This window comes from Talaromyces atroroseus, assembly GCF_001907595.1.
Source record: "Talaromyces atroroseus strain IBT 11181 chromosome Unknown scaffold_1, whole genome shotgun sequence".
NCBI lineage: Eukaryota > Fungi > Ascomycota > Eurotiomycetes > Eurotiales > Trichocomaceae > Talaromyces > Talaromyces atroroseus.
In genome coordinates, this window is record NW_017971433.1 from 2,393,398 (window position 1) to 2,417,765 (window position 24,368).

The following is a 24,368-nucleotide window of genomic DNA, read 5'->3' on the forward strand; positions in this document are numbered from 1 at the left end:
ATCGTATTTTGAATCCAACCTTTCAGCGGCTTACGATGGCGCAAGTCTGTAAAAACGGGTATTCACATGAATCTATCTCGGATATTCTCGCGATAGCTGTTGAACTCGCGATGATAATTGAGCTTTTCGTCAAAACTCAAGCCCATTGGAGGATCACCTTCATCCTCAGTCGCCGAATCATTCCAAGAATGTACACTACACGTGCCGGAGGACATACCCCATCCATTCCAAGACGTCGCTGAAGAGGTAGTTAGTAAATGTTCGTGAGAATGAGGTGATATGAAATATTCAACTTACCGGCTAATACAGGTGCAGATGGGTGCCAGCTCACATCACGGACACATGTCTTCCAGGCATCATCACCCCGTCTCATCTCGAACTCCGCAAATAGCCCCTGATCCTGCGGTCTCGAATGTGCAGTCACTCTCCCGACATCGATGACTCCAGCTAAAGTCGCATCGATATTGTATATATACACTTTGCCATCCTCACTGCCAGAATAGACATACCGAGAGTTGGTGCTAGATGGGGGTGAGAAGTGGCAGCGGATCAAAGTTCTCAGTACGCGGTGACCTCGGAAGGTTACAACAGAGCAGTCATGAGGGTGAGGAGCGTAGTCTTCATCTGAGTATGACATATATCTATAGTCAAAACCGGTGGTGTAATGACTAATATTGATTTTGTCGAGTTGCTCGGTTGTGCACATCTTCCGCAAGTCCCACAATTTCATCATTTGATCCTTACCATTCGATAGAACATAACGGCCGTCACCTTTGCTATCAACATATGTCAGACCTTCTGTATGGCCTACAAAGGCTCCGGCCTCGCGATTGTCATTCATGGAACGTCGGTCCCAAATTCGAATTGTGGTATCGTCCGATCCAGAGTAGAGAATATGAGGCGAGGAAGAATCGCCAAAACACACCGCATTGACTTCATCTTCGTGGTTTCGTAGTTGAAGTATTGATTGTTGCGTCTCTACATCGTAGACGATCACTGACTGGTCGGATGTGCCAGCCACAATTTCTCTGCCGTCACCGGAGAATCGGAGAGACCATATCTATTCAAAACGATTAGCAGGTACAAGATAAGGCAATAAGGATGTAGAAAATTCATACGCCAAAACGACGATAAGACTCTCGTTGTCGTGCTGAAAAATCAAGTAATATAGGGTCAGAAGTGTCATTGGGGTCTGTCGGAGCCAAAGTTACTTGTCGTTGAATCGAGCTTATCGCAAGGTATTTATTATCCGGACTCAAGGTGGCATCTGTTATGGTCCATTGACCCCCGATGAAGCGGGCCGTCTTGTAATATTTCCAGTCGTGGGGATTGGAGGTGTCATACATCCGCACCTTGAAATCCTGCCCGCAGCAGAAGAAGAAGTTCCCGTCGTCCGAGAATTGGCCCGAATAGCATCGGGCATCGTAGTGGATGACTTTTTCTGCCGAAGTCTCGGGGATCATATCCTGTTTAGCAACGTATGATAAGCAATATTCTCAGCGGATTGCGAACATGCCAGTATAAATAGGCCCCGTACCTGAAGTACCAACCGTGTATCTCGTTTCCTCTGTCCAGGCGCTCCAATACCAAGCTCACGCCACATCATCCTCGTTGCCAATTTCCTCTTGCGCCTCTTTAGCACATCCACATAGTCGGGGTTGTTGCCGTAGAATCCGGAGTTCATCAATGCTATCCCATTCTCGCTGGGGACCTTCGGAAAATCGTGACGTGCTGCACGGTTTTGTCGTCGTCTGCGGAGTCGAGCAGAATCGTACCCATAGCCATCATCTTCATCATCATCATCGGCAGCAAACAGGCCACGACCAAAAATACCGTGTGATTGAAGGATTCGCTGAAGTCCCCGGGTGTCTAGAAGCTGGAGTATTTGTGCTGGAGTCACTATTGACATCGCTCGTTAGCGACAAAAGAATAATAAAACCCTGTAATTTCTGGGGCAGGGTACCTCTTGCTTGTCGGGAATTAGGATCTTCCCCTGTTTGTTCGTCGCTCAAAGGACCCATTGTCAACTCGATTTGAATATTGCCTTGTTGATCACCTAGTAATACCGTCAGTTATGAAATCATCTGACATTCCCTGACATTGAAGCCTCACGAAAGATTCCTGCAGTCGCAGCTCTATCATCTTGGCTATCCTCCTCGTCTTCATCTTCGTCGTCGTCGTCGTCATCGTCGTCATCGTCTTCACCGTCGTCATCGTCTTCACCGTCGTCTGCGTCAAAGAATAACATTGGGTTTGTCAAATCGGTCTCGGGGTCGTAGTCCATATCGTCGTCGTCATCATCCCCGCCATCGAGCCACTCGTTAGCTGGATGAAAGTCGTCTGAGACGTCGTCAGAGCTGGGCCCATGCACCGGCGGGGAGCTGTGGTCAGCCATCCGGGTTCTCTTGGGGGTAGATAAGAGAAGATAAAAACAAAACCAGGATCACAAAGGAACCAAAGCAAAATTATTGGCTTCAAGAGCTAGCACGAGGGTCGAACAATTACTAAGAGCAACAAAATTTGGGGAATGAGTGACGTGGGAAGATGTGAGAAGGTGTGGTGTGCTTCAAGCGTCGTCGGTGTTGTTGCAGTGTGGATGCGGAGTTGACGGTGAGACAGCTTATCGATAATACCCATACCCACCTTATGTCATGGCGGCCCTGCTTAACTCCGTCTTTCTCACTAGCACTATATAACACACGTTGATTTATATCTTAACCATGGCCTCCCATGAGCCAATATTCCTCTTGGCTTGCAGTGCCATACTATATTGGACCGCTTCCTGGCTAGAGTACTAAGAATATATAGTCACAGTTCAGGCAAACGCCCTTTTCAAGCCAATTGTTGCGGCGTCGATGCTATAGAGATTATTGTTAGCAACAGCTTCTTTAAATGACAAAATTTGTGTGCCTCCGCCAGAGGCCCTATGGCTAGGAAGGGTAGACGAGGCAGCATGCGACCCAGTCACACTATTCGAAGTCATGTAGATGGGGAAACGCTCCAGAATACCAATTTGGACAGATTATGGTTAATTAGAACTTGGATGCATGCAATCGATATCTGTGGGTATTTGAGGTACAGTCCTCAGTTCACAGGATAATATTATGGGAGCCATATAACAACGTTCCATCTTTTGCCGGGACATGGCCCAAAATGCTCGTTGCAGCACTATTGACAGGCAATCTCTATTAGGTAATTTAGCCTTTCTCTCAGGCTTGGGGACAAAGCGTGCTGGGAGCGCAAAGGAGGGTTGTTATATAGACACGCTATTCGTCTATCACAGCATGCTATATTCCTGAAAGGTATGAAGTTCCCTGAAATTAAGTTCTCCATCATCAAAAGCACGCCCAGTGGGCCAGTGGCCTCCACTCATAAATTTTCTTGTTACGAGTCTCATTTGTGGGGAAATCTACCTAAATTATATGGCTACTGGTTGTACTCGTTCTTCAACTTGGGTTCGTGTAATGTGCTCAATGGTTAATGAAAATTTCTCATAGACGTGGACATTGCATACTATATCCTATAAACCTCACATTTACGTCATTAGATTCTATTGAGAAACTACCTAGGTAAGATTTATTTATGGTTCTCACCCAGTTTTGTTGATTTGTGGGCGGTTCACGGAGCCCCAATATTTTCCTCGTGAAGCATTCGCAATCCAGATAGAAATACAAGACCAGGTTTCTAGCTGCGTTAGACAGCCATCATAACTGATGTTATGTCCATACTTAGTGATATCCTGCTACGAGTACTTTGTACCTGAGGTGAATATGCGTCGATGTCGGAATATAAAATAATTCCCGCAAGTAATCATGTCATAATAGTAGTGGGAAAAAGAATCGAGACGGGTAAGGAAATCATAGACAAAGGTTATGTAGGTCTATTGAGAAACCATTAATACCCCATATCACGCATTCGAAGGAATATGGTACTGAGTGCTCCATGGTACATAGTTACACTGATATAGTAATTACTTGCTTAAATCGGTTTGATGAAAAACTTCAGCGTTTACTGCGCGACTTGTGGTACTTTGTAACTAAACGACGTTTTCTCCTTACGAAATATGCTTTTTCTTTGACGTGTCACTGCGCCTCACTAAACCTTGCAACCGGAATCGATATTTCCCGCTCCTAAAATCTAATAGTGCAATACACCTGGGCATGTGGGACTATAGAGCACTCCTCGTTTATACATTGAGCTTATGTTGTTATTGCTGCTACCTACAGTGCCTTCGCAGTAGTGTTAACACCTTACACCGCCGCTTATTCTGCCGGATAAATCAAAATCTAGACATTATCATTGGTTTGAACTTTACAAAAGCTAGATTAGGAAAGCGGTGCGGGTATTATTTTTATTAGTAAGCAGGGGGTGTTAACACTACTGCACCCCCACTGTAGGTAGATAAGGGCCATGTCAAGACTTCGTAAAGTCAGCGTTTATCTCGACAAAATGATGTGCCAATTCAAAGACGAGTGTGAGTCAATTCAGCTGAGTCAAAACATGTATCAAGTACTTCTATTTATCGTCACAGGCTGGCTAGCTATACGTAATGCTATTCTCTGGAATATTTGGATGTTCAAAGAGGAAAGCATTCATGCGGCCATCCCCCCCAGACCCACTAATTTGTGGGTTTCCCATCAAGTTTGCCGATCCGTGCTTGGTCTCTTTCCAGAAACGGTATAGCTCTGTTCACTTATCAGCCTTAATGCGGGGTAGCATAATTTGGAAGTATTTATGGCTCTACGCTCGCTGCTGGCACTTCCCAAGACTCCAAGTCGTTTGCCCTAACCAACCACCACCAGCAACCACAGCAGCGCGAAACACAATTCATCAACGTGAAGATCTCCATTTCCCACTCGCAGTCTGTCTATCACCCATGAAGATTGTGGAAACATTCTACAGTCATGGACTGTGCGCAAGAGTAGGCGCAAACATTCAATCTGGTCAAGTCTGGTAGATATATGCTCTATATATAGACGCCTCTTACGTTCGAGTTGGCGAGATAGAGAAACAAGCTGTGCCTTCTAGGCATATACACTATTACCATATGCTTTCATCTATAAGCTTGTGTCATTAATTTCTACTCGAGGCCATATTTAGTTGAACCATGTTAGGACTTTCTAGTTAATAAGTTGAATATTAGTGTTTCTAAATTTCATCATAAGAATATTTTTCGTTGAACGCTATTATCACTCCCCAATTGTCCAAGATCATTCGCTGCATGCCAACGTGTCTGAAGTTTATTTGCCTCCTCGTCCCTACCTATCCGTGCGCATGGATGCATTTATTGATAATTTCGATTCCGACGTAAGTAACTTCCCTGCACTTCGACTACATCTCAACACACGGAACATTGCCCATTACGGTTGATAATCAATTACACGATGACTTACCAGGTCCCCCATATTTAACGTATGTAAATCCGCTTTTATAGTTTACATGGCTGAGAAGCTTCGTAGAGAAAGGTCATTGATATTTGGGAGTGTAGTTGTTATTATCTGTGCCACATCAATGGGCACCTGCATTTCGGCAGGCAGCTCCTCGAAGCGACCAAGCAAGTGAAAGTTTGGTTCACCCCTGAATCAAGAAGATTTCGAATGTTTGCGATGACTCTCGGTTTGAGACCTCCCCAATGGCGCCAAGACCAGCTCTGAAAACAGCCCGAAACGATGAATCTTCCACTGGAGTCGGTCGATCTACTTTTCGTTTCGGAACTGACTGATTCACTTCCCCCTCCCTCCTCTAGGAAAGACACTTTTATCAAAAAATACAGTGGGGGAGTTATTCAAAAGGCGTTGGATATCGTTAAAGCTTCAATTATGAAGAAAAATAGAGATTCTGTTGCGAGAAACTAGTTGTGATGAAATGCAGTTCCGTAAAGTCATTACGAGCAATCCAGAAAAGAAAACAGTCGACATGTAAAGTTCTGAGTACTCTGGCAAAAAAAAAAGAATTTCTAGCTTGATCAATTGATGCACAGAGTCTGCAACCTATTTAGTGTTGTATAAAGCCTTCCAAGGTTGCCTAGGTAGGCATCGACATTCGCGAAGATATGCAATAAATTTCTTCTTACGATAGAACAAGCTGCTTAGTTTCTAGGTACTGTGGTATACTTGTTTTGTTTCTCTCAATTCGCCACTACCGTCCTTATGTTACAAAAGGAGAGTAGAATCATATTATTAAATACAGTGTTCAAGAGGTACTAAAAACCAGCTAACTGTGAATTATTTATTATACCTATTTTATGATCGTTCTAGTGGCCTACCTAGATATCGTGAAAGGGAATAGCATATAGGAGTAGCTGTAAGCCTCCCGGGGTATTTAGGAACGAACCGGGCCACAAAGCAACAATCGTGCATATGTTGATAGTGGGAACAACCCCCCTAGAAGACTGTACCCTTGACTTGGGCAACCTTACCAACGTTGATATCTCTGAAGAAGAAGATCCAAATAAGTGACAGTCCCATGACGCCTGTTCCAGCAGCAAGCATCCTCGTCTGTCCATACCCATAAGCCTCCTGGATAGCCAGCCTTGTAGGACTTCCAGTTGGAAAACTGATCTGCGCGTTTATATCGTCATAAAGTGCGGAGTAGTTTCCCTTCTGAGATTCTGGGAGATAGCTATAAAGGGCGCCACCATAGGTGTTTGACCAAATAGCGCCAGAGATGGCACCGCCCAAGGCTCCACCAACACCGCCGACAACATTAAGCAATGCAAGGGCAGCAGCAACGTGTTGATGGTCAACGGCAGCTAGAATGGCTAGCTGTTCAATAATAATAAAGACACTTCCACCAATGGAAATGAAAATCTGACACATTACAAGATAGCCAACGGACTGGTTTGGACGACGGAAGTAGATCATCAAACCCTGTGCGAAGATGTAGAGTGGCACAGCAATGTACAACAGCCACTTGAAACGACCAGTTCTCCTGATCAACCAACCGACAAACAACAGAAGCACACCAGAGACCACATCAAATGTGTTATTGACATATCCGGCAGTGGTAATGGTCAAGTCATTAACGACAATCAGGAAGGAGGTAAAGTAATTGTCCCAGCAGTAGTAAGATACTTGGTATGTCACGTCTAAGAGGCACGCAGCAACGACGGTACGGTCAGACAGGAAGCGAAAGTCAAACATCGGCTTAGGTGCCACCTTCCACTCGTAGGTGCCAAAAAGTATGAGCAAGACAAAGCCAACAACAATCATGGCGATGATGTAGCCCGTTGCCCAACCATTGGGAGCGGAACTGGCGATATCAAACGGAATGAGGAAGATTATGAGCCCAGCCGTAAACAGGAAGACACCGACCGCTGTGCAAAGTTTAGTTTTCCTCAGATTCCAATGATGAGGCAGATATACTCACTGTCAAACTCGATTGCATAGTACCATATGCTTTGGATCAAGGTTCGACCGCTCTTTTCGTTTACCAAAAGGCCGTTTTTCTTAGCCTTGCCAAGGTTGTGCCTTAATGTAAAGTATAGAGGGGCAGCCGCGAAAGGGAAGATTATCGACCAACAGCCAAATGCCCATTCCCAGCTAATATCGTAGTTGAATTCCTCTGCTACCTTGGGGCCAGCGAACGCCGTGATGATATATGGGGAAGATGTGAAGGCATAAGCCAAACCTCGGTTTCTCAGCTTTGACGAATCGGCAGTAATCACATCGACACAATATGTTATACCCGAAAAACCAATGGAGTAAAAGACCTTGTAGTGAAGTGATAGATCCATGTTAGCGGTCTTTGTATGGTTACACAGTAATTGACGTGGGTATGACAGGTCTTACATATGCAGCGCAAAAGACGGAAATATTTGTACTGCAGGCCATGAGTACCAGGCCCAGAGTACAAAAGAAAGCCATGAAAAGAAAGCCGTTGGCTCGACCCCAGACGTCCATGATTTTCGACAAGGGGATGAAGACTGCAGCTGACGTGGAATAACCGACAACGTAAATGACGTTCAAGAGCGACTGGGCCGAAAAATCACTAGTGATAAAGTCGACGAGATTATCGAGGGTCGACTCTTGGAATGCATCAACAAGATAGATCATCCAGATGCTGTTGGATTATCACGGTTAGCTTTAAGTCTGTCAAACACATAGGGCATAATATGTTGATTGGTAACGTCATGGATCATGAAAGAGAAGAAAGTATACATACTTGCAGAAGACCGCAATCAGTGTACCTCGCGACCAGGTTAATGCTAGTGCTTCAGCTTCGCGAACACCGCGTTGCAAGCCCTCGCTAGGGGGTTCCTGTTGTACCCCATCACCTTCCTGGGTTCCAGCAGTGCTTTCAATGGAGGCAGGATCGATGTTCTTTTCCTGGACGGTAGTTGTCGTGACCGGAGCACTGGGTTCGTCGATTGACGACGCCCGATGCAAGGCTCCGAGGATCTTGGTAACCACTGGCATTTTTGTGTGAGACCTGAAAAGGAACCAACCAAAGTATGTTGCGGTGGTCAGGAAAGAGGAAACGTGATGTCCCAGGGGGCGTGGAAAAAAGGAAGAAACAAATCGCTCAAGCGAATGAGCCTCCCTGGCCTTTAAAAGACAAAAATGCGCTTAGCATTTCTAGCAATGCTGGAATAGAGTGAATAGGCGTTTCCCCGAAGTCGGCGGGAACAAGCGACATGGAACATGCAAGACTTTCCTCCCTGCACATGGCCCCACCGAGAATGACTGGTTGGGAGCGGCTGGAGGACGGGAAAAAAATCTAATCAGATAACTCCAGACAATCTAATCGATCAATAGTGGAAAGGTTAGGCGCTAAATAAACAAACAGTCCAATCAGTGGAGGGCCTGTTACATAAGTCGACCCCCTTTTGATTAACTTATGCTTATACAGTAAATACTGCCAAGCTCCGTCCGGCCAATGAGAGTGTTCGATAGATTATCAGATCATTTAGCCTTTTTTTTTCCGCATGGTGTGGTGGGCTTTCGGGACAGTACGGATACGCGGAGACGGACATCATACATACTAGCGGTTTTGTAATGAATGCACTCTGTAGTCAACTACTTTCACTCACCCGGCATGCTCGGTCCGTGAGTTCAGTTTCACTTCAAGAGTGTTTCGTTGTCAATTGACTTCCAAAATTTAGACAGCGAGCAAGTCTTTCAGACCGACGATGATCAAGTTGCTCCCTTTTGCAGAAACCCAAAAATGGAAGATTTGAAAGTTTTGGGACCCACATGCGTTACAGGTGGGGACAAGCTACGTGTAACCACCCCTCATCTGGGAACCGCCGTGTTATCAATCTAATCTGATAAGATGAAATCTCTGCACACCCCTCTCTCGCTTTGGCGTGCGTTGCCTATTTTAGCACAGTTAGCTAGTGGACTTTGCATCTCATGCTCTAATAAATGCTGCAACAGGAGGTTTTATTGGGTGGAAATTAGTATGAAGAAGGTAAGAGAGAAAAGATCATTTATGAAAGCATTTTAGCATACATCCGCTTTGGTCCTTGAGAGATTACAGCTTCGAATTTATCCAAGTCGGCGGTCGTTTTTCGACAAAGGCTCGGATGCCTTCAGCAAAGTTTTCTCCATTAACCAGACGTGGATACCATTCGTCAGCTAGACTTGACACGGCCTCTTCCACGCTACCTGTCTCCCAGCTTAGGCGGACCCCGTGGCGCCCAACAATCAGGCCATCTGGACTGTTCTTGCACATTTTCCGAGCAACTTGTACTGCAGCATTGACAACTTCATCTGCAGTATCCACAATTTGGGAGATAAGTCCCCATTCATAAAGCGTCTGGGCACTCACGTTTCGGCCGGTAAGCACAAGGTCCATAGTACGTTGTAGTCCCAGTGTACGCGTCAGCCGGGGCAAACATCCGGCTACGGGAACTATGCCTCGTTTAACTTCCGGCAGAGAAAACACTGCTGTTGACGAAGCTATGATCATATCGCAGTTTGCCACCATTTCAAAGCCCCCTCCCATGCATATGCCGTTGACAGCCGCGATGATCGGCTTCTTCCCAGTTCGACGTGGCAGTCCCGCAAGGCCCGGTGCAGTCATGTCATTGACCACGCCGGCTTTGTTCAACTCGTTCCATTCTGCGCGTTCAGACTGTGATCAGATAGTGTATGATAAGAATAACAACAACATAGAATACTGTACCTTGTAGATCGGCCCCGGTACAGAAAGCTCTCCCGGAGCCTGTGATGATTCCCACCCACAAGCTCTCGTCCCGGTCAAATAGATTCCATATCTGCTGAATCTCCCGGCTGGTGGCTTTGCTTATACAGTTCAACTTTTCGGGTCTGTTTAGTGTCACCTGGATGACTTTGTCATGCGGAAATGAGACTATGAAACTCTGGTATTGCGGTGGTCTCGATTTGTCGATATAATGTAGAGACATTGTTGACAAGTTGTGTATCGAGCACAACGAAAGCATAATGCTAGAACAGACATCTCCGACCATAAGCTTCTACCTTGATTTTATATTTTCCGGTGTGTTCCAGAGAGACAACCCCAGTACCTAGTACTTGGCAGTATCTTTGGTACAACACACCAACAATGCGGTATCGGTCCGCGGTACAAGTGCAAAATTACGGTTCCTACCAAACCCCCCGGAGTGATCATCATTGCACCACTAAGTTTTTACTTGTCAACGCAAGGCGATTAAGTAAACCGTGGCACGGTTCCAAGAGAAGCCAGATATGAAGGATTCAGTTTCTCTATATTTTATCTCCTGCTCCCTTGCCCTTTTGTTGGGATTATTGAGAACGTATGGCCTCTCGCATATTGCCTTGACTGGAAAATGTACCTAAATGCCTAGGTATACTGTGGCTGCATACGTTGACTTTCTAAGCAGAGAAGCAAGCCGCTCAGCTTGTGCACGATGGCATCTACCTCAGCATCTCCACACCAGTACCCTCTGGTAAAACTTCCCCATCCCTTTCTGGCCGCCTACCGCGTGCAGATTGTTGCAGAAACGACACCAACCAGATTCACCTTGACGCTTGATGACCAGCCCCAAGCTGGACTACCTCTACCCCAGCCACTACACAGTGACTCGCTCTCATGGCTTGACTTGTCCTTCCCGCCCAAGAAAGTGTGCCCCCCTAGTTCAAATAACAGCACCTGGGCAAGAGCACGACGAAGTCCGCAGACTACCTTCCAATGGACAGGAAACGATCCTCCTTCTCTAGGCCAAATATGGAACGTGATTCACGCGATATACCTCGCTCATCCGGCGTACGAATATTTCAGGCTTTCTCTCCTCGGCGCGGGAAAAGAAACCATTCGGAAGGAAATCCTGTCTACTGGTCTAGGAATTGAGCATCCAAAACCGTGGCGTTCTAACGATGATGTGACATTCCACACAGAAGATATTATGATCCTCCGAAGTTCATTCTGGCAAGGCGCAGCTTCTCCAACAGGTCCCCGGCCGATCTGGGTTGTTGGAGATCGAACAGATGGTTCCTTGCGACAATCCTTGGCTCAGTATCCCATTATGCCAGAAAACTACCATTTCACAATGAAGTTCCCAGAGGAGCCTATATACACTCGTCATCCGATACGTCGTCCCAAGCCATATCCAGGATCAATCGTCTACAGCCGCTACATTCCAGACCTCGACGAGTACTTCTCACTTGAAGTAGTTGACTGGCAAGATGATGAGCATTTAAAGATCTTCAATACGTGGCAAAATGACCCGCGCGTTGCAAAAGGATGGAATGAGACCGGCACATTGGACCAGCATCGCGAGTATTTGCGCAAACTTCATTTCGATCCTCACGTTCTTTGTTTGTTCGGGCGCTTCAATGAGTCTCGGTTTGCTTACTTTGAGCTTTACTGGGCAAAGGTATGACCGCTTTCTGCACTGTTTCTTTACTGTTTCTAGCTTGCTGATATCGCAATTTCATCTACAGGAAGACCATTACGGTGCCCATTACGCAGCTGGGGACTACGACCGCGGGCGTCACTCTCTGGTTGGGGACGCGTCATTCCGGGGCGCTCAGCGAGTTAATGTGTGGTATTCCAGCTGCATTCACTATTGCTTCTTGGACGATCCACGAACTGCAAATGTTGTGGGCGAACCCCGGGCGACAGGCGCTACTATCCTGTCTTACGAGAACTCCCAAGGTCTCGTCATCGACAAGTACGTCGACTTGGGACACAAACGGTCAGTCCATTCAACGGCCAGCAGAGAAAAGTGGTTTCAGCTATGTCCGTTATTTTGGGATGGGCGTGAACGGCCATTGGAATCCTCTGACCGAGCAGCCTGGAATGCGAAACTTTAGTGTGTACATACGACAGGCAGCATATACAGTTGCTATATGGCATTGTAGAAAACAAAACAAGAGAACATAAAAACCCCACAGAGGACTAAATCAAAAACTGGGTCACAATGATAGTAAAGACTTGAATTATGGAGGATTTGACTATCATACAGTAGTATATACCCGACTGAGGACTTGCTCCGACAGAAGAGGGGTGGGTATCAAGGATTTTGCGTTATTTTCCACCATTTCCCACATTTCTACGCCCTCAATGGGAAGGTTGCAAATTAGTGCAGTGCTTGAAGTGGGTTCTTTGGTCCATGTTTTCTTATACCCCCGAAAAACAATGCGTTACAGTAATGTAAAACAGATACAAGCATTACGGTACGGTATTACAGGCAAACTAGTACAGGTTACGCTCAGGACCACGATCAGCAGCTAGTTCCGGAATGATAATGGCGGCCTTTAGTCGTTTGTTCACACTTGCGTCGGAATCGAAGCTTTCATCGGAACAGAACCCGATGTCGGTGAGTCCTTTTTTTCTCTCTCTCTCTCTTGTTGTGCCATAGGTTTACGATGGGCCACTAGGTAGGAATGTCGAAGCTCTACCCTCATACCTAGGTAGAAGCAAGAGATACTCGTCATATTTCTCTGTGTCGATGCGAATGCCAAACCTACCTCGCAAACAGCACATCGATTGAGGCATCGTCAACCTTGGAAGACAAAATGAAGTTTGGCAAAAAGCTCGCAGGCTTTCCCAGTCTACTTCTGGCCGCTAACCCTTCAAGAAAGGATATAGCCACACTTCTGATGGGCATAGTATGCGCAATCGCATCTGGTGTCCCATTTCCAGTGATTGGGATCATTTTTGGTCAGCTCCTCGACGACTTCAACGCAGTCACTTGTGACGAATCCCGATCCTCCCCCTCAGGAAAAAACTCTGGATCTCATTATCAACATAGCATCGACAACAGAATTCTCCTGATAGTTTATCTGGCCATCGCCCAATTCGTTTTGATATATGCCCATCTTTCATGCTGGACACTATACGGCGCTCGACTGGCACAGAGACTGCGAGAAACCTACTTGCAGAACCTGCTCCGACAAGAACCTTCATACTTCGACAACCTTCCACCAGGCGAAGTTGCTTCGCGACTGAGTGCCGACATACAGACAATTCGCTCGGGCACGTCTGAGAAAGTAGGCATATGCCTCGCAAGCGTGTCTTTCTTCGTCACAGCATACATAGTCGCTTTCATCAAAGATTATATCCTTGCAGCAGAATTAATTTCCTTGATCCCGGCATATTTCTTGATGTCATTTATCGGAAGTCATTACATCGAGAAATATTCCGTGCTCATGTCGGATTATGCCGCGACAGCCGCATCAGTTGCTTCGGAAGCCCTTTCCAACATTCTTGTGGTACAAGCCTTCGGGGCAAACCGTCGGTTGGAGAGCAAATTTTCTGATGCTCTCAAGTCCTCAGAACGTGAAGGTCTGAAAAAGGCTACAGCGGTTGGCATACAATCTGGAGTTCTGTATTTCATCGCCTATTCCGCAAATGGCCTGGCTTTCTGGCAAGGTAGCAGGCGTATTGCCGTTGCAGTGCGGGAAGACTCCCAAGGTGCCACTGTTGGTGCTACTTTCACTGTGATTTTTATCCTAATCGAAGGTAAGTCGAGCTTGGATGACAAGGAACCAACCGGGTAGCGCTAACTGGGCAATAGCTACGTTACTCTTGAGTCAAGTCGCCCCCTTTCTCCACCTGTTCGTAGCAGCCGTTGCGTCCTTCGAAAAATTACGTGAGGATATAAATCGTGAACCTTTGATTGATGGAACTAGCGTCTCGGGTCTTCGCCTGCCACACGCAGAAGGCAGCTTTGAGTTCAAAAATGTTTCATTCATTTATCCCTCCAGACCTGAGATCACGGTAATCGACCAGATCAATCTGTCCATACCGTCCAACAAGCATACTGCTATTGTAGGTCTTTCCGGTAGCGGCAAGTCAACTATCGCCGGCTTGGTCACAAGACTGTATGATGCTACTGAGGGACAAATCCTCTTTGACGGCAAAGATATTCGTGAGATCAATGTCCGTGACCTAAGAGGTTTTCTTAGTCTAGTGCAGCAGGAGCCTTCTCTTCTAAACCGTTCCCTGTTGGAGAATATTGCGCACGGCTTGATCAATTCAAGCTCTCCTAGTCACGAGCATCTGAAACCGGTACTGCTTGGCCACAATCTTGCAGGTCTAGCAAGCGAGCTCAGGGAAGGAAAGGATCTCATGGTAGCAGCAGAACACAGAGGCGCGGATATCCTTGAGATTGTTACCCTAGTGCAAAACGCCGCGGTGCTTGCTGATGCAGATTCCTTCATTACCGCCTTGCAACATGGATATGGCACCGTGGTCGGCTCGACTGGAAGGTTAATTAGCGGTGGCCAGAAGCAACGGGTGGCACTTGCTAGGGCCCTAGTCAAGGATCCTGCTGTACTCATCCTGGACGAAGCTACTGCCTCATTGGATTCACGAAGTGAGCAGCGTATCCAGAAGGCCATCTCGAACATTGCTAGCGGTAGAACAATAATTACTATTGCTCATCGTCTGTCAACTATAACCAATGCCGACAATATTATCGTTATGCAAAAGGGACATATCTTAGAGGAGGGCAATCATTCAGCATTGATGGCTAAGAATGGTGCATACGCCGATCTGGTCAAATTACAAACACTTGGATCAACGTCTAAAAATAATACCCAAACAGCAGCCACCAGTGACAGTATTATCAGGTCTAATCGCACTTCCGTGACAGACGGTGATGTCGAGAAAAGCAGCCTTTCAAACCATGAGGTTGAAAAAACTGAAGAAACCATTGTCTCAACAACTGAAGCCTCAGATATGGACGGCACTTCATCCGCACAAGGAGATGAAGAGCCGGAGACTCCATCCAAATCCTTGTGGGCTCTTGTAAAAGGCTATGCACCAGCTGTGAGGCCACATCTACTCATAGTTTTTATCGCGCTCCTTGGGTCCAGCATTGTCGGTGGAGCATTTTCTGGAGAAGCTGTGATCTTCGGTAACACAGTGGGGAGTTTGAATCCATGCAAAAGCCCCAGCAGTATTGATTCTCGTGGAAACTTCTACGGCCTCATGTTTTTTATACTCGCAATTATTGAATTCTTCGCAAATGTGGCTAGCTGGTCCGGATTCGGCTGGGTTTCTGAAAAAATGGTGTACACGGTGAGAGTCTTATCCTTTCGGTCGTTGTTCGAGCAAGATCTCCAATGGCATCAATCGCAAGGGCGAACACCGGCTCTGCTTCTTTCTTATATTACCAGAGATGGCAGTGCCTTGGCTGGTTTGAGTGGCTCCGTTATTGGCTCTTTGTTCTCCATCACAGTCAATCTGATTGCCGCTATTATTCTGACTCACATTATTGCTTGGAGAATAGCATTGGTTTGTTTATCCCTGGTACCGCTTCTGCTTGGGGCTGGTCTCATGGAGCTCCGTGTCCTTGGTCAATTTGAAGAGCGTCATGAAAATGCATTTACTACTTCAGTCGACATCGGGGTGGAAGCAATTACATCGATCAAAACTATTGCCTCTCTTTCTCTGGAAGAAGAAACGCTACAAACTTATCGAAAGTCCTTGAAAGGACCTCGCAAAGAGACACTCAAAGTCACCATGCAAGCAAGTCTTTGGCAGGCAACGACCTATTTTCTTGGCAACTGCGTGAATGCACTGGCTTATTGGTGGGGTGCGAAGCAAATCATAGCAGGAAACTATACCCAAACGCAGTTTTTGATTGTAGTATTTTCTCTTCTTGTCAGCGCACTGCTCTGGAGCCAAATGTTTGCCCTCGCCCCTGAGCTTTCCAGCGCTCGGGCAGCTATGGCTAGGATTCTAGGCCTGATCGAGATAGGCTCAGACAAAATGCAAGGCCATGTACCTAGTCTTTCGCCAGGTGTGTCTACGCCGTCAGACGAAAAGGATGTTGAAGCAATGGTTGCGCAAGGATCATCTTCTGCATCTGAAAATCAAGCCGCGAGCGTACAGCTCCGGAATGTTCATTTTTCATACCCTGCTCGGCCAGGCATCAAAGTATTGAATGGCTTGGACATTGACATCCCTCCAGGCAAGTTCTGTGCCCTTGTAGGTCCCAGTGGTGCCGGCAAATCGACAATCATTTCACTGGTCGAACGATTGTACACTCCGCAATCCGGTTCCATCTTGATCGATGGCGCTGATGTGTCGAGATATCGGGATGTCTCTTTCCGAGACACAATTGCGCTGGTGCCTCAAGAAAGTGTTCTCTTTGAGGGGAGTATCGAGTTCAATATAGGCCTTGGTGCCAGGCCAGGCCAGAAAGAAGTGGCCATGGACGAAATTGTTGAGGCATGTAAGCTTGCCAACATCCATGACACTATTCAAGCACTGCCAAATGGTTATCAAACTCTCTGTGGTCCAAATGGCAGTCAATTCTCAGGCGGTCAGAAGCAGCGATTATCTATTGCTCGAGCGCTAGTGCGGAAACCTAAGCTGCTGATTCTGGACGAGTCAACGAGTGCTTTGGACGCCGAATCAGAGAAGTTATTACAAGACGGGCTTGAGAAAGCCGCAAAAGGGATTACAGTTATTGCAATTGCCCATCGCTTACACACGATCAGGAAGGCAGACATGATATTCTTGATTGAAGCTGGTCAATGCGTTGATCATGGATCGCACGAAGAATTGCTTGAGAGGTCGGAAAGTTATAGGATGAATGTCATGCATCAAACAGTTGCGTAATGATAGAAGATAGCACAAATAGATAATTGCTATTGAAAAGTAGAAATTTTATGAACTGTTAGTTACTTGCCTTGTGCTTACACTACCTAGGTGGAAGGGTGAATTCCATCCCAAGATTCCTGAAACTACCTAGCACCTAGGGCCTAGACAGCACGTGTACCAAGTTTCATTCTAGGATGTCATACAATGATAAAATGCAAAGAAGAACTCAAGCAATTTATTCGTAGAGTATCCTCTCAACTAACTGGACTTTTGTACTTCAGGAAATAACCATCCATTAGAAAATTCGACCATCAAGAAAAACCTTCTCTGACCGATGCATGATCAGTTCACGAACAGTTGCATCCAGTTCAGCAAGAACCGAATCCACGAACTCGGTGTCTCTTTCATATCCAACTATTCCGACATACATCTGGCCGCCTCGAACGAATGAGACAACTTTCAGAGGATCTGCAGCATCCCCGTGAGGATTTAGAATCTCTACCCTGCAAGTACCCCCCGCAAATGGCATAGTATCGAAATCATCAAAGTCCTGATGATGCACGATAGAATCAAAAAATTGGCCTTCCTGCAATGAGAACCACTGCGCGCAATCCTTCGATATCTTGCTAAAACCGAGGAAATCATAGCCCGCAGATTCGGCACTCTGTCTCTGGACAGATCGCAGAAAGTCCATTGCTGTCCATTCAGGGTCGAATGCGACTCTGACTGGAGTCAATTGGTAACATGGACCCACAACGTTCTCTATATTTTTCAAGTCCATGTTTCGTCCCGAAGTGACGCTGCCAAATGTAACATCTGCTGTCCGCAGACGGCGAGCCAGCACAAGTGCCCATGCTGCAGAGAGCAAAGATGCTATGGTGATGTCTTCAAGTGGTAGAGGAACATCTTCAACAGCTCTTGTATGAAAGATCGACTTCTCTGCAGGCTGGTCGGATTTTCCATCTAGTACAGACAATGACGAGCCATTTAGAAGATTCCGCCAGTATTTTGTCGCTTCTATTTGAGTATTTTCGTTCCGAATTTGAGCCACATAGGATGCAAAGGACTCAAAGTTGACAATCATTCCCCCGGTATACATGGTCTCTAGGTCCCGAAGCAGCCTGGGCAAGGAAATCCCGTCGTACTGCGCATGAGATAGGCCTATAGCAAGGCATTGTTGGCCATCTTTATCTTCGACATGTAGGGTCTTCAGAAAAGATGACCCCAGTTGAAATTTCAATTCTATATCTTGCATGCAGAGTTGGTTCACGTATTTCTCGAGATCCCCGTCTGTTCTATACGCCCTTAGAGGGGAGTCCATCTCATTTAAGACAACTTGAAAATAAGAAGATTCGTTTTGTACGAAAACGGTGCGCAAAATATCATGAGCTTTGACCAGCTCATTAAAGGCACGGAGCAACTGCTCCCGGTCTATGCCTTTGTCGAAGTACAACATGGTGTATTGGATAGACGTTCGGGGAACCTGAATGGTATTTTTTATGTCGACTGCCTGGGAATCCGTGACTGGAGCTACGTCTTGAATCGAACAGTAAGGGTCCGCAAGATTTGGCCGGATGATTTCAGACAGGAAACTTTCAACATCCAAATGGCCCAATATTGAGAAAGCCTTGTATGGCTGGGCTTCTTTTTTGCTTGCGGTATCGCCCACTTTCAATCTTGTGGCGGCATCACCAAGACGCATGTGCTGAAAAATATCCGCTACTGTCAAAGTATGCCCCTGGGCTCGGAGATTTGACACCAATTTCATGGCCAAAACGGAATCACCGCCTAGACGGAAAAAATTGTCATCGACGTCAATTTTTTCTGGGTCAATCTTGAGTACGTTAGCCCAAGAAGACTGCAGGATTCTCTCACAAAGCGTCAATTTTTTCTGGGCCGTGTTCTCAGTCCACGCTTTCTTGAAACCTTCTCGAATTTGATCAAGGACGTGGGTAGGTATCTTCGAGGCCAACTGGTTGAGCAAACTATGATCAACATATGCCGCTACAGTTGGTATTTTGTCGACGACGACGTAGGCAGAGGGGACCATGTATGATGGAAGTGAGTCCTTGAGAAATTTGTTGAGCCTTTTCACTGTTGCGGCAAGATTGGTGGGAATCATAGCACAAGTGGTCATTTCAAAGCCTTGGGCGACTGATGCATCACAACTTATTCTATGTTGCATCCATGTGAGCTCTACACTGTCTTCTTCGGAAGGAGTGTGTTCTACGAAAACAACTAGCTCCTTTTCCACGACTGGCGAGGCGCCGCTTATAGATGTTTGGAATACAGCAGCAGCGGTGCGAATTGTTGATGGGAGTTGCCTTGTGAGATGAGCTTCGAGATCTGGAATATTCACCGCATGACCTTGAATTGGTATAACATCCTCCTTTCGACCAACAAATATCAAGCTGCCATCCTCTCGTAACTGGACCATATCCCCTGTGGCCTGTACTTTCCCTGTTCGGCCGACATATACAGAACTTCCAGCGACAAGCCAAGCTGGAGACTGGACCACATCTCCAGAAAGGAAATTCCCTTCAAGCCACAGCTCGCCGATACAGCCGATGGGAGACAAAAGAGATGGATTGCGTGGATCGCAAACCCAAGGAACTGCCACCTGAGGATAAATCGACCCTTGCTTAATGCTTGCATCTGTTCTCAGAATTCTGGATGACTCATCAAATGAACATGGAGGATTCTGGTTCCAACGCCAGATTTGGTCCAATTCCACCTGGGGGAGGCAGGATATCTCGCCAACTTTGCGTGAAAGACCATTTGTCAATTGCGAGCAAGCAATTTCAAGTTGCACGAGAACTCGTTTCATTTGTGCCACATCAATCAAACTGCTGTCAAAGCTTGCGCACACTCTAAAGCCACCCTTTCGTATCCCACATGCCAGCATCAGCGGATACGGGTTGAAATGCAGCGCTTCACGTACGACATCTCCATTACCGAAGCCAAGTTCGCTACCCACGTACTCTGGCTCCGGCTGAATGACCAAGCCCGTAGCAGCTTCACATGCATGTTGGGCATCGTGGCTGACCTTCCTGATGTTCTGCATGCCCATATGTTGATACGGTATGCGGGCCAACATCCCGTGTTGTATCAGTTGCAGGTAAGATTCCGTGGATGCTGTTCGGTGGACATGAATGCGCACTGGTACCGTTGCTATTAGTGGACCTATAATGCTTTCAACACCAGGTAGTGCAATATCCCGGCCAGTGAGTGTCTCTCCAAACACAACATCATCACTTCCTGTGTGCTGTGACGCTACAAGAGCCCATGCACCGCGGATCAATGTTGCCATTGTAAATGGGAACCCGGTAACTGTTTCTATAGATATGTGATGTTCAATCTCGGCATCCGGGTTTGGTAAATAGTCTCTCGAAGGTAGGCGTGGGAACTGAGGCCCAACTGCATCTTTCAGTTCTCGTTGCCAATACTCCTGCATAGAAACTTCGTCCGTATCGCGCACATACTTGACGAAGTCTCTCATTTGCGCCTTAGTATCAATATTCTGGTGGTACAGTATATTGCTCACTTGTTTGAGTAAGATAGGCTCTGACCATCCATCGTAAAGTACGTGATGGACTGTCCAGACCATATACCTTTTACCATCACTGGAATCATCCACAATGGCATAACGAGCTAAGCTTTGTCCAAGATTCATTTTCTCCTTTCGGTCATCATCAAGATACTGCACCAGATTATTTGAAAATTTCCAGGAGATGCCTTCTTTTAGCACAACTTGCTGGAGGCCAGGCTCTTGAAGTTGAGCTAAGCGAGTGCGCAAGATAGGGCTTGCTGCGACAACCTCCTCCCATGCCCTTTTCCAGGAATAAAGGCTTGTAGAAGATTCAATTGTCGCGACTCTTTGAGCGACATAAGGCTTGATTGATTTGAGTGAGAAGGTGAACAATGACTCTTGAGTGGGAGTGCAAGGGTAGATATCTTCAACTACTTCCCGCTCGAATCCATATACTTGACATGCCTCTGAACAGCAGGCCTCGGCAGTTTGGGAGATCATGGAAAACGGATACGTCTCCGTTCTGTTCTGTGAGTCTCGAATACGGACTACGCTGGCCATTGCTGAGAGAGTGGGGTGATCAAAAGTATTGGCAACAGAAACATCAAGCATTTGCTCACGACAGAAGGAAACAAGCCTCATTGCCGCCAAGGAGTCACCACCTAGTACGAAAAAATTATCTTCAGGTCGAATAGATTCCGCATCAAGCTTCAGCGTCTCGCTCCATGCTTGTCTTAATCGTTGCTCAAGATCGGTCAGCTCTCGAATAGCTATGCTCTCTGTTCCTTGATCCAGCTGTCGCAGGTCTACTGTAGCCCCAAATTGCCGAAGCTGTCTTCGATCAGTCTTTCCTGAAATCAGGACAGGAATGTAGTTGACCGGTATGTACACAGTCGGCACCATATATCGTGGCAACACTTTTGTCAACTCTGCATCCGCTTTTGATAGCTTGCTGCGCATTTCGTGGCTAAGATGTTCTAACTGGAGATTGGTGCTACTATCAGGCCCCTTGGTCGACTGGAAAGTGATAAATGCCACCAATGTGGCTTGGTTTCCAGTTCCCTGAGGGACAATGACCTCAGCAATAACCTTTGATTCCACGGGCAATGTGGCTTTGAGCTGGCTCTCAATTTCCCCGAGTTCAACTCGTTGTCCACGCAATTTAACCTGCGTATCCTTTCTTCCAGCAAAGACAATGCCCCCGGAGCCGTCAGGATCGTACTTGCCAAGATCCCCGGTCTTGTACAGGCGCCCTCGACGACCTGGATATTCTCCGTGGCCAGATAAAAGCCAATGTGGATCCTCAATGAACGCCGCTGCAGTTTTCTCGGAGTCATTCAAGTAGCCCTGGCCTACAATCGGCCCCTCGACAAGTAACTCGCCAACAGCGCCGACTGGCATGAGCGTTTCGTGGTCATTTGGGTTGACAATCCAGATAGCGGCACCATTACCTGTGCCAATTGAAATGTAATCTCTCCCTGTGGCAGCGCTGCTGTTCACTGTGCATCCTATCGTGCACTCACAGGGCCCATATCCTATGATGATCCTAGTATCTCGACCCCATGTAGTGACATCTCTTGCCGAGGCGGCCTCTCCTCCTAGACCAAGACCGCTGAGTGATGTTATAACTTCTGGCTCCAGCACTCGGGCCACTGAGGGCGTTATACCAGCGTAATTAACCCGCATCTTTCGTATTATCCCATTTATGTCGTTCATTCGACCTTCATCCGAGGGAATGCAAAGACAGCCACCGTTTGCCAATGTTAAAATCATACTGTCAATACTGACGTCGAAAGCGTAGGATGCAAAATCGAGTACCCTGGATTCCTCCGTATAACCAACCGCTTTTGCCCGTGGAAACGCACTGCTTGTATATGTTTCATGAGATATTTTTACCCCTTTAGGAGTTCCCGTACTGCCTGATGTGAAAATGATGTACATCAATGTAGACGATGGTACAGGTGTCAACTTTGACATGGCATGCTGGTTTGAGATATCTGTAAACGTATCGGCTTCTATGACAATAATGTTTCCATCAGGCACAATTGATGTAGCCAGGTCATGCTGCTTGCGCGATGCTAGCATATTTCTCGCGCCGACTTGATTTGCCATATTCTGGAGACGGGCGGTTGGAAGAGTTGGATCCATGAGCACAAAAGTTGCACCTGCTTTCATCGCAGCCAGCACAGCCACGATCGTCCACTTCGACTTCTCAAAGCACACTGGCAAGAAGTCATGTAACTCGACATCCAGTTCTTTCAGTGAGGATGCTATGAATGTTGAGTACCGGTCAACTTGACCGTATGTCAAGCTACCATCCCATGAATCAATCGCGACTTTTTCTGGGTGTTCATGAGCTCGCTGGGAAATGACCTCATGCATGCAAAAGTTGTATGAGCGAGGCAGTTGGTAATTCCATCGCCATATATCGTTAAGATCATGTGTAGTTGGGAGAATGCTCTCTTTGACCGATGCATGGGGATGGGAAATGCTCATCTGGATAGTCTCAGTCAGAGTTTTTATATATCGTGTCACTGTATATGGCAGCATATTCTCAGTGTGCCACACTGGGCTGATCTCAAGGCAGTCCTTATTGAACTGCACTTCCAAGTGAAGCACGCCCTTGATTTCATAACTGTTAGGTCATCTGCTTAACAGGATGGAATGAAATGTCAACTCACTCCGTCATTCGCTTTCTCAAATGTCCGTGAAAGCGAACTTGTGCTTAAAGTAAGTGACGCAGGGCTACCTATCAATGTATTCTGATCTAAAACGTTGGTAGTGATGTAACGCGCAATCGATGCGGAGGCTTGTTCGACAGTGGTCTGTAAATCCGGTATTACCTGATCTATAGATATACATCCGTTCGCTCTCTTAGACTCGCTTCGATTGGAGTAGCTTTTGTATGCCCACTCATAGGAAAAAGTTCCCTCCTCGTGCGTTCTCAAGAGCACGATGAACCAAGACAATAACACGATCTCGTCTTTCATTCCAGTCGGATTCAACTTCAGATCGGTGGCAAGACCAGTGATCTTCGAGCTCCTGAACCCTTCATTATTAACTCGACTTGTTGGAATTTTTTCCATAACTCTGTGTTCAATCTTCACTTCATGTCGACCGGGATTCAGGGTCTCGTTGAAATCCTGTATAGACCCCATTTTAAGAACAGTCGAGCTTCGCTTTCTTGTTTTTGGACTCTAGTATTTTGAATTCGAAGTACAGGTATGTGTATCTCTTTCCGGATGCGAATCGAAACGGTACAGTCTATGAATAAGAAGAAAGCCACAACAAATCCGCCAAGAGCGAACTGAAGTCTTTGGCAACTAACCACCACCCGAAGTCACCCAAACACCCCGTGAAACAACGTGACTATGCACAAATGATCCCACCGAAACCGGCGAATGCTACTAGGAAAGTGGGTGGGCTCGACAAGAACGCCCACATGCAACGCACATGCAATGCGTCTTTTTGGGCCCGAGCGATGTACAGAAACTTCAACATCTTGTAGAATTTCCCCATTAGACCAGCCCCCATATTTTTTTTGTGAGTCCTGCAGAAATTGAGATTACGCGAGGAATACAGAGACCCACGGGATGCCAAAGAAAGCCCAAAGAAACAACAAAACGTTGTCGTACTTCGAACAAAGTTATCTGATCCGAAATTCAGAAAGTTATCTGATCCGATTAGCGTTTTTAGTTCATTACGTATGCAGTGCAGTGGGGCGGTAAATTACGCACGGAGGCATGCTTCCAGGCCATCCACGCAGTGTGCCAGTGGAAACTAGGCTTCTTGGAGTAGTGAGTCATTGTTTCGATAGAGTCATAAGTTATAGGTGAGG

At 46.6% G+C, this 24,368-nt stretch overlaps 5 protein-coding genes across 5 annotated transcripts, besides 1 other annotated feature; 1 reads left to right on the forward strand and 4 right to left on the reverse strand.

The window, feature by feature from the left end:
• Window positions 1-62: 62 nt before the first annotated feature.
• UA08_01917 (hypothetical protein) lies at window positions 63-2,395 on the reverse strand (the record flags this gene model as incomplete). Its single annotated transcript, XM_020261633.1, has 6 exons — window positions 63-238; window positions 298-1,060; window positions 1,119-1,466; window positions 1,538-1,899; window positions 1,964-2,056; window positions 2,113-2,395. The coding sequence occupies 6 exons, from the start codon at window positions 2,393-2,395 to the stop codon at window positions 63-65; spliced, it is 2,025 nt and encodes a 674-aa protein (XP_020123185.1).
• Window positions 2,139-2,302: a repeat region (Identified by RepeatMasker using a combination of RepBase library and repeat library created with RepeatScout).
• Window positions 2,396-6,383: 3,988 nt separating the features above from the next.
• UA08_01918 (Siderophore iron transporter mirB) lies at window positions 6,384-8,417 on the reverse strand (the record flags this gene model as incomplete). Its single annotated transcript, XM_020261634.1, has 4 exons — window positions 6,384-7,315; window positions 7,369-7,744; window positions 7,791-8,061; window positions 8,164-8,417. 4 exons carry the CDS (start codon window positions 8,415-8,417, stop codon window positions 6,384-6,386), a joined length of 1,833 nt encoding a protein of 610 aa, XP_020123186.1.
• A 1,057-nt stretch (window positions 8,418-9,474) lies between these two features.
• UA08_01919 (hypothetical protein) lies at window positions 9,475-10,369 on the reverse strand (the record flags this gene model as incomplete). Its single annotated transcript, XM_020261636.1, has 2 exons — window positions 9,475-10,077; window positions 10,124-10,369. The coding sequence occupies 2 exons, from the start codon at window positions 10,367-10,369 to the stop codon at window positions 9,475-9,477; spliced, it is 849 nt and encodes a 282-aa protein (XP_020123187.1).
• A 483-nt stretch (window positions 10,370-10,852) lies between these two features.
• On the forward strand, window positions 10,853-17,019 carry UA08_01920 (hypothetical protein; the record flags this gene model as incomplete). The annotated part of the gene is made up of 8 exons (XM_020261637.1): window positions 10,853-11,818; window positions 11,886-12,256; window positions 12,413-12,450; window positions 12,607-12,620; window positions 12,706-12,763; window positions 12,806-12,824; window positions 12,926-13,908; window positions 13,964-17,019. The coding sequence occupies 8 exons, from the start codon at window positions 10,853-10,855 to the stop codon at window positions 17,017-17,019; spliced, it is 5,505 nt and encodes a 1,834-aa protein (XP_020123497.1).
• A 277-nt stretch (window positions 17,020-17,296) lies between these two features.
• UA08_01921 (Nonribosomal peptide synthetase 4) lies at window positions 17,297-23,688 on the reverse strand (the record flags this gene model as incomplete). The annotated part of the gene is made up of 2 exons (XM_020261638.1): window positions 17,297-23,026; window positions 23,212-23,688. 2 exons carry the CDS (start codon window positions 23,686-23,688, stop codon window positions 17,297-17,299), a joined length of 6,207 nt encoding a protein of 2,068 aa, XP_020123688.1.
• Between the last annotated feature and the right edge of the window lie 680 nt (window positions 23,689-24,368).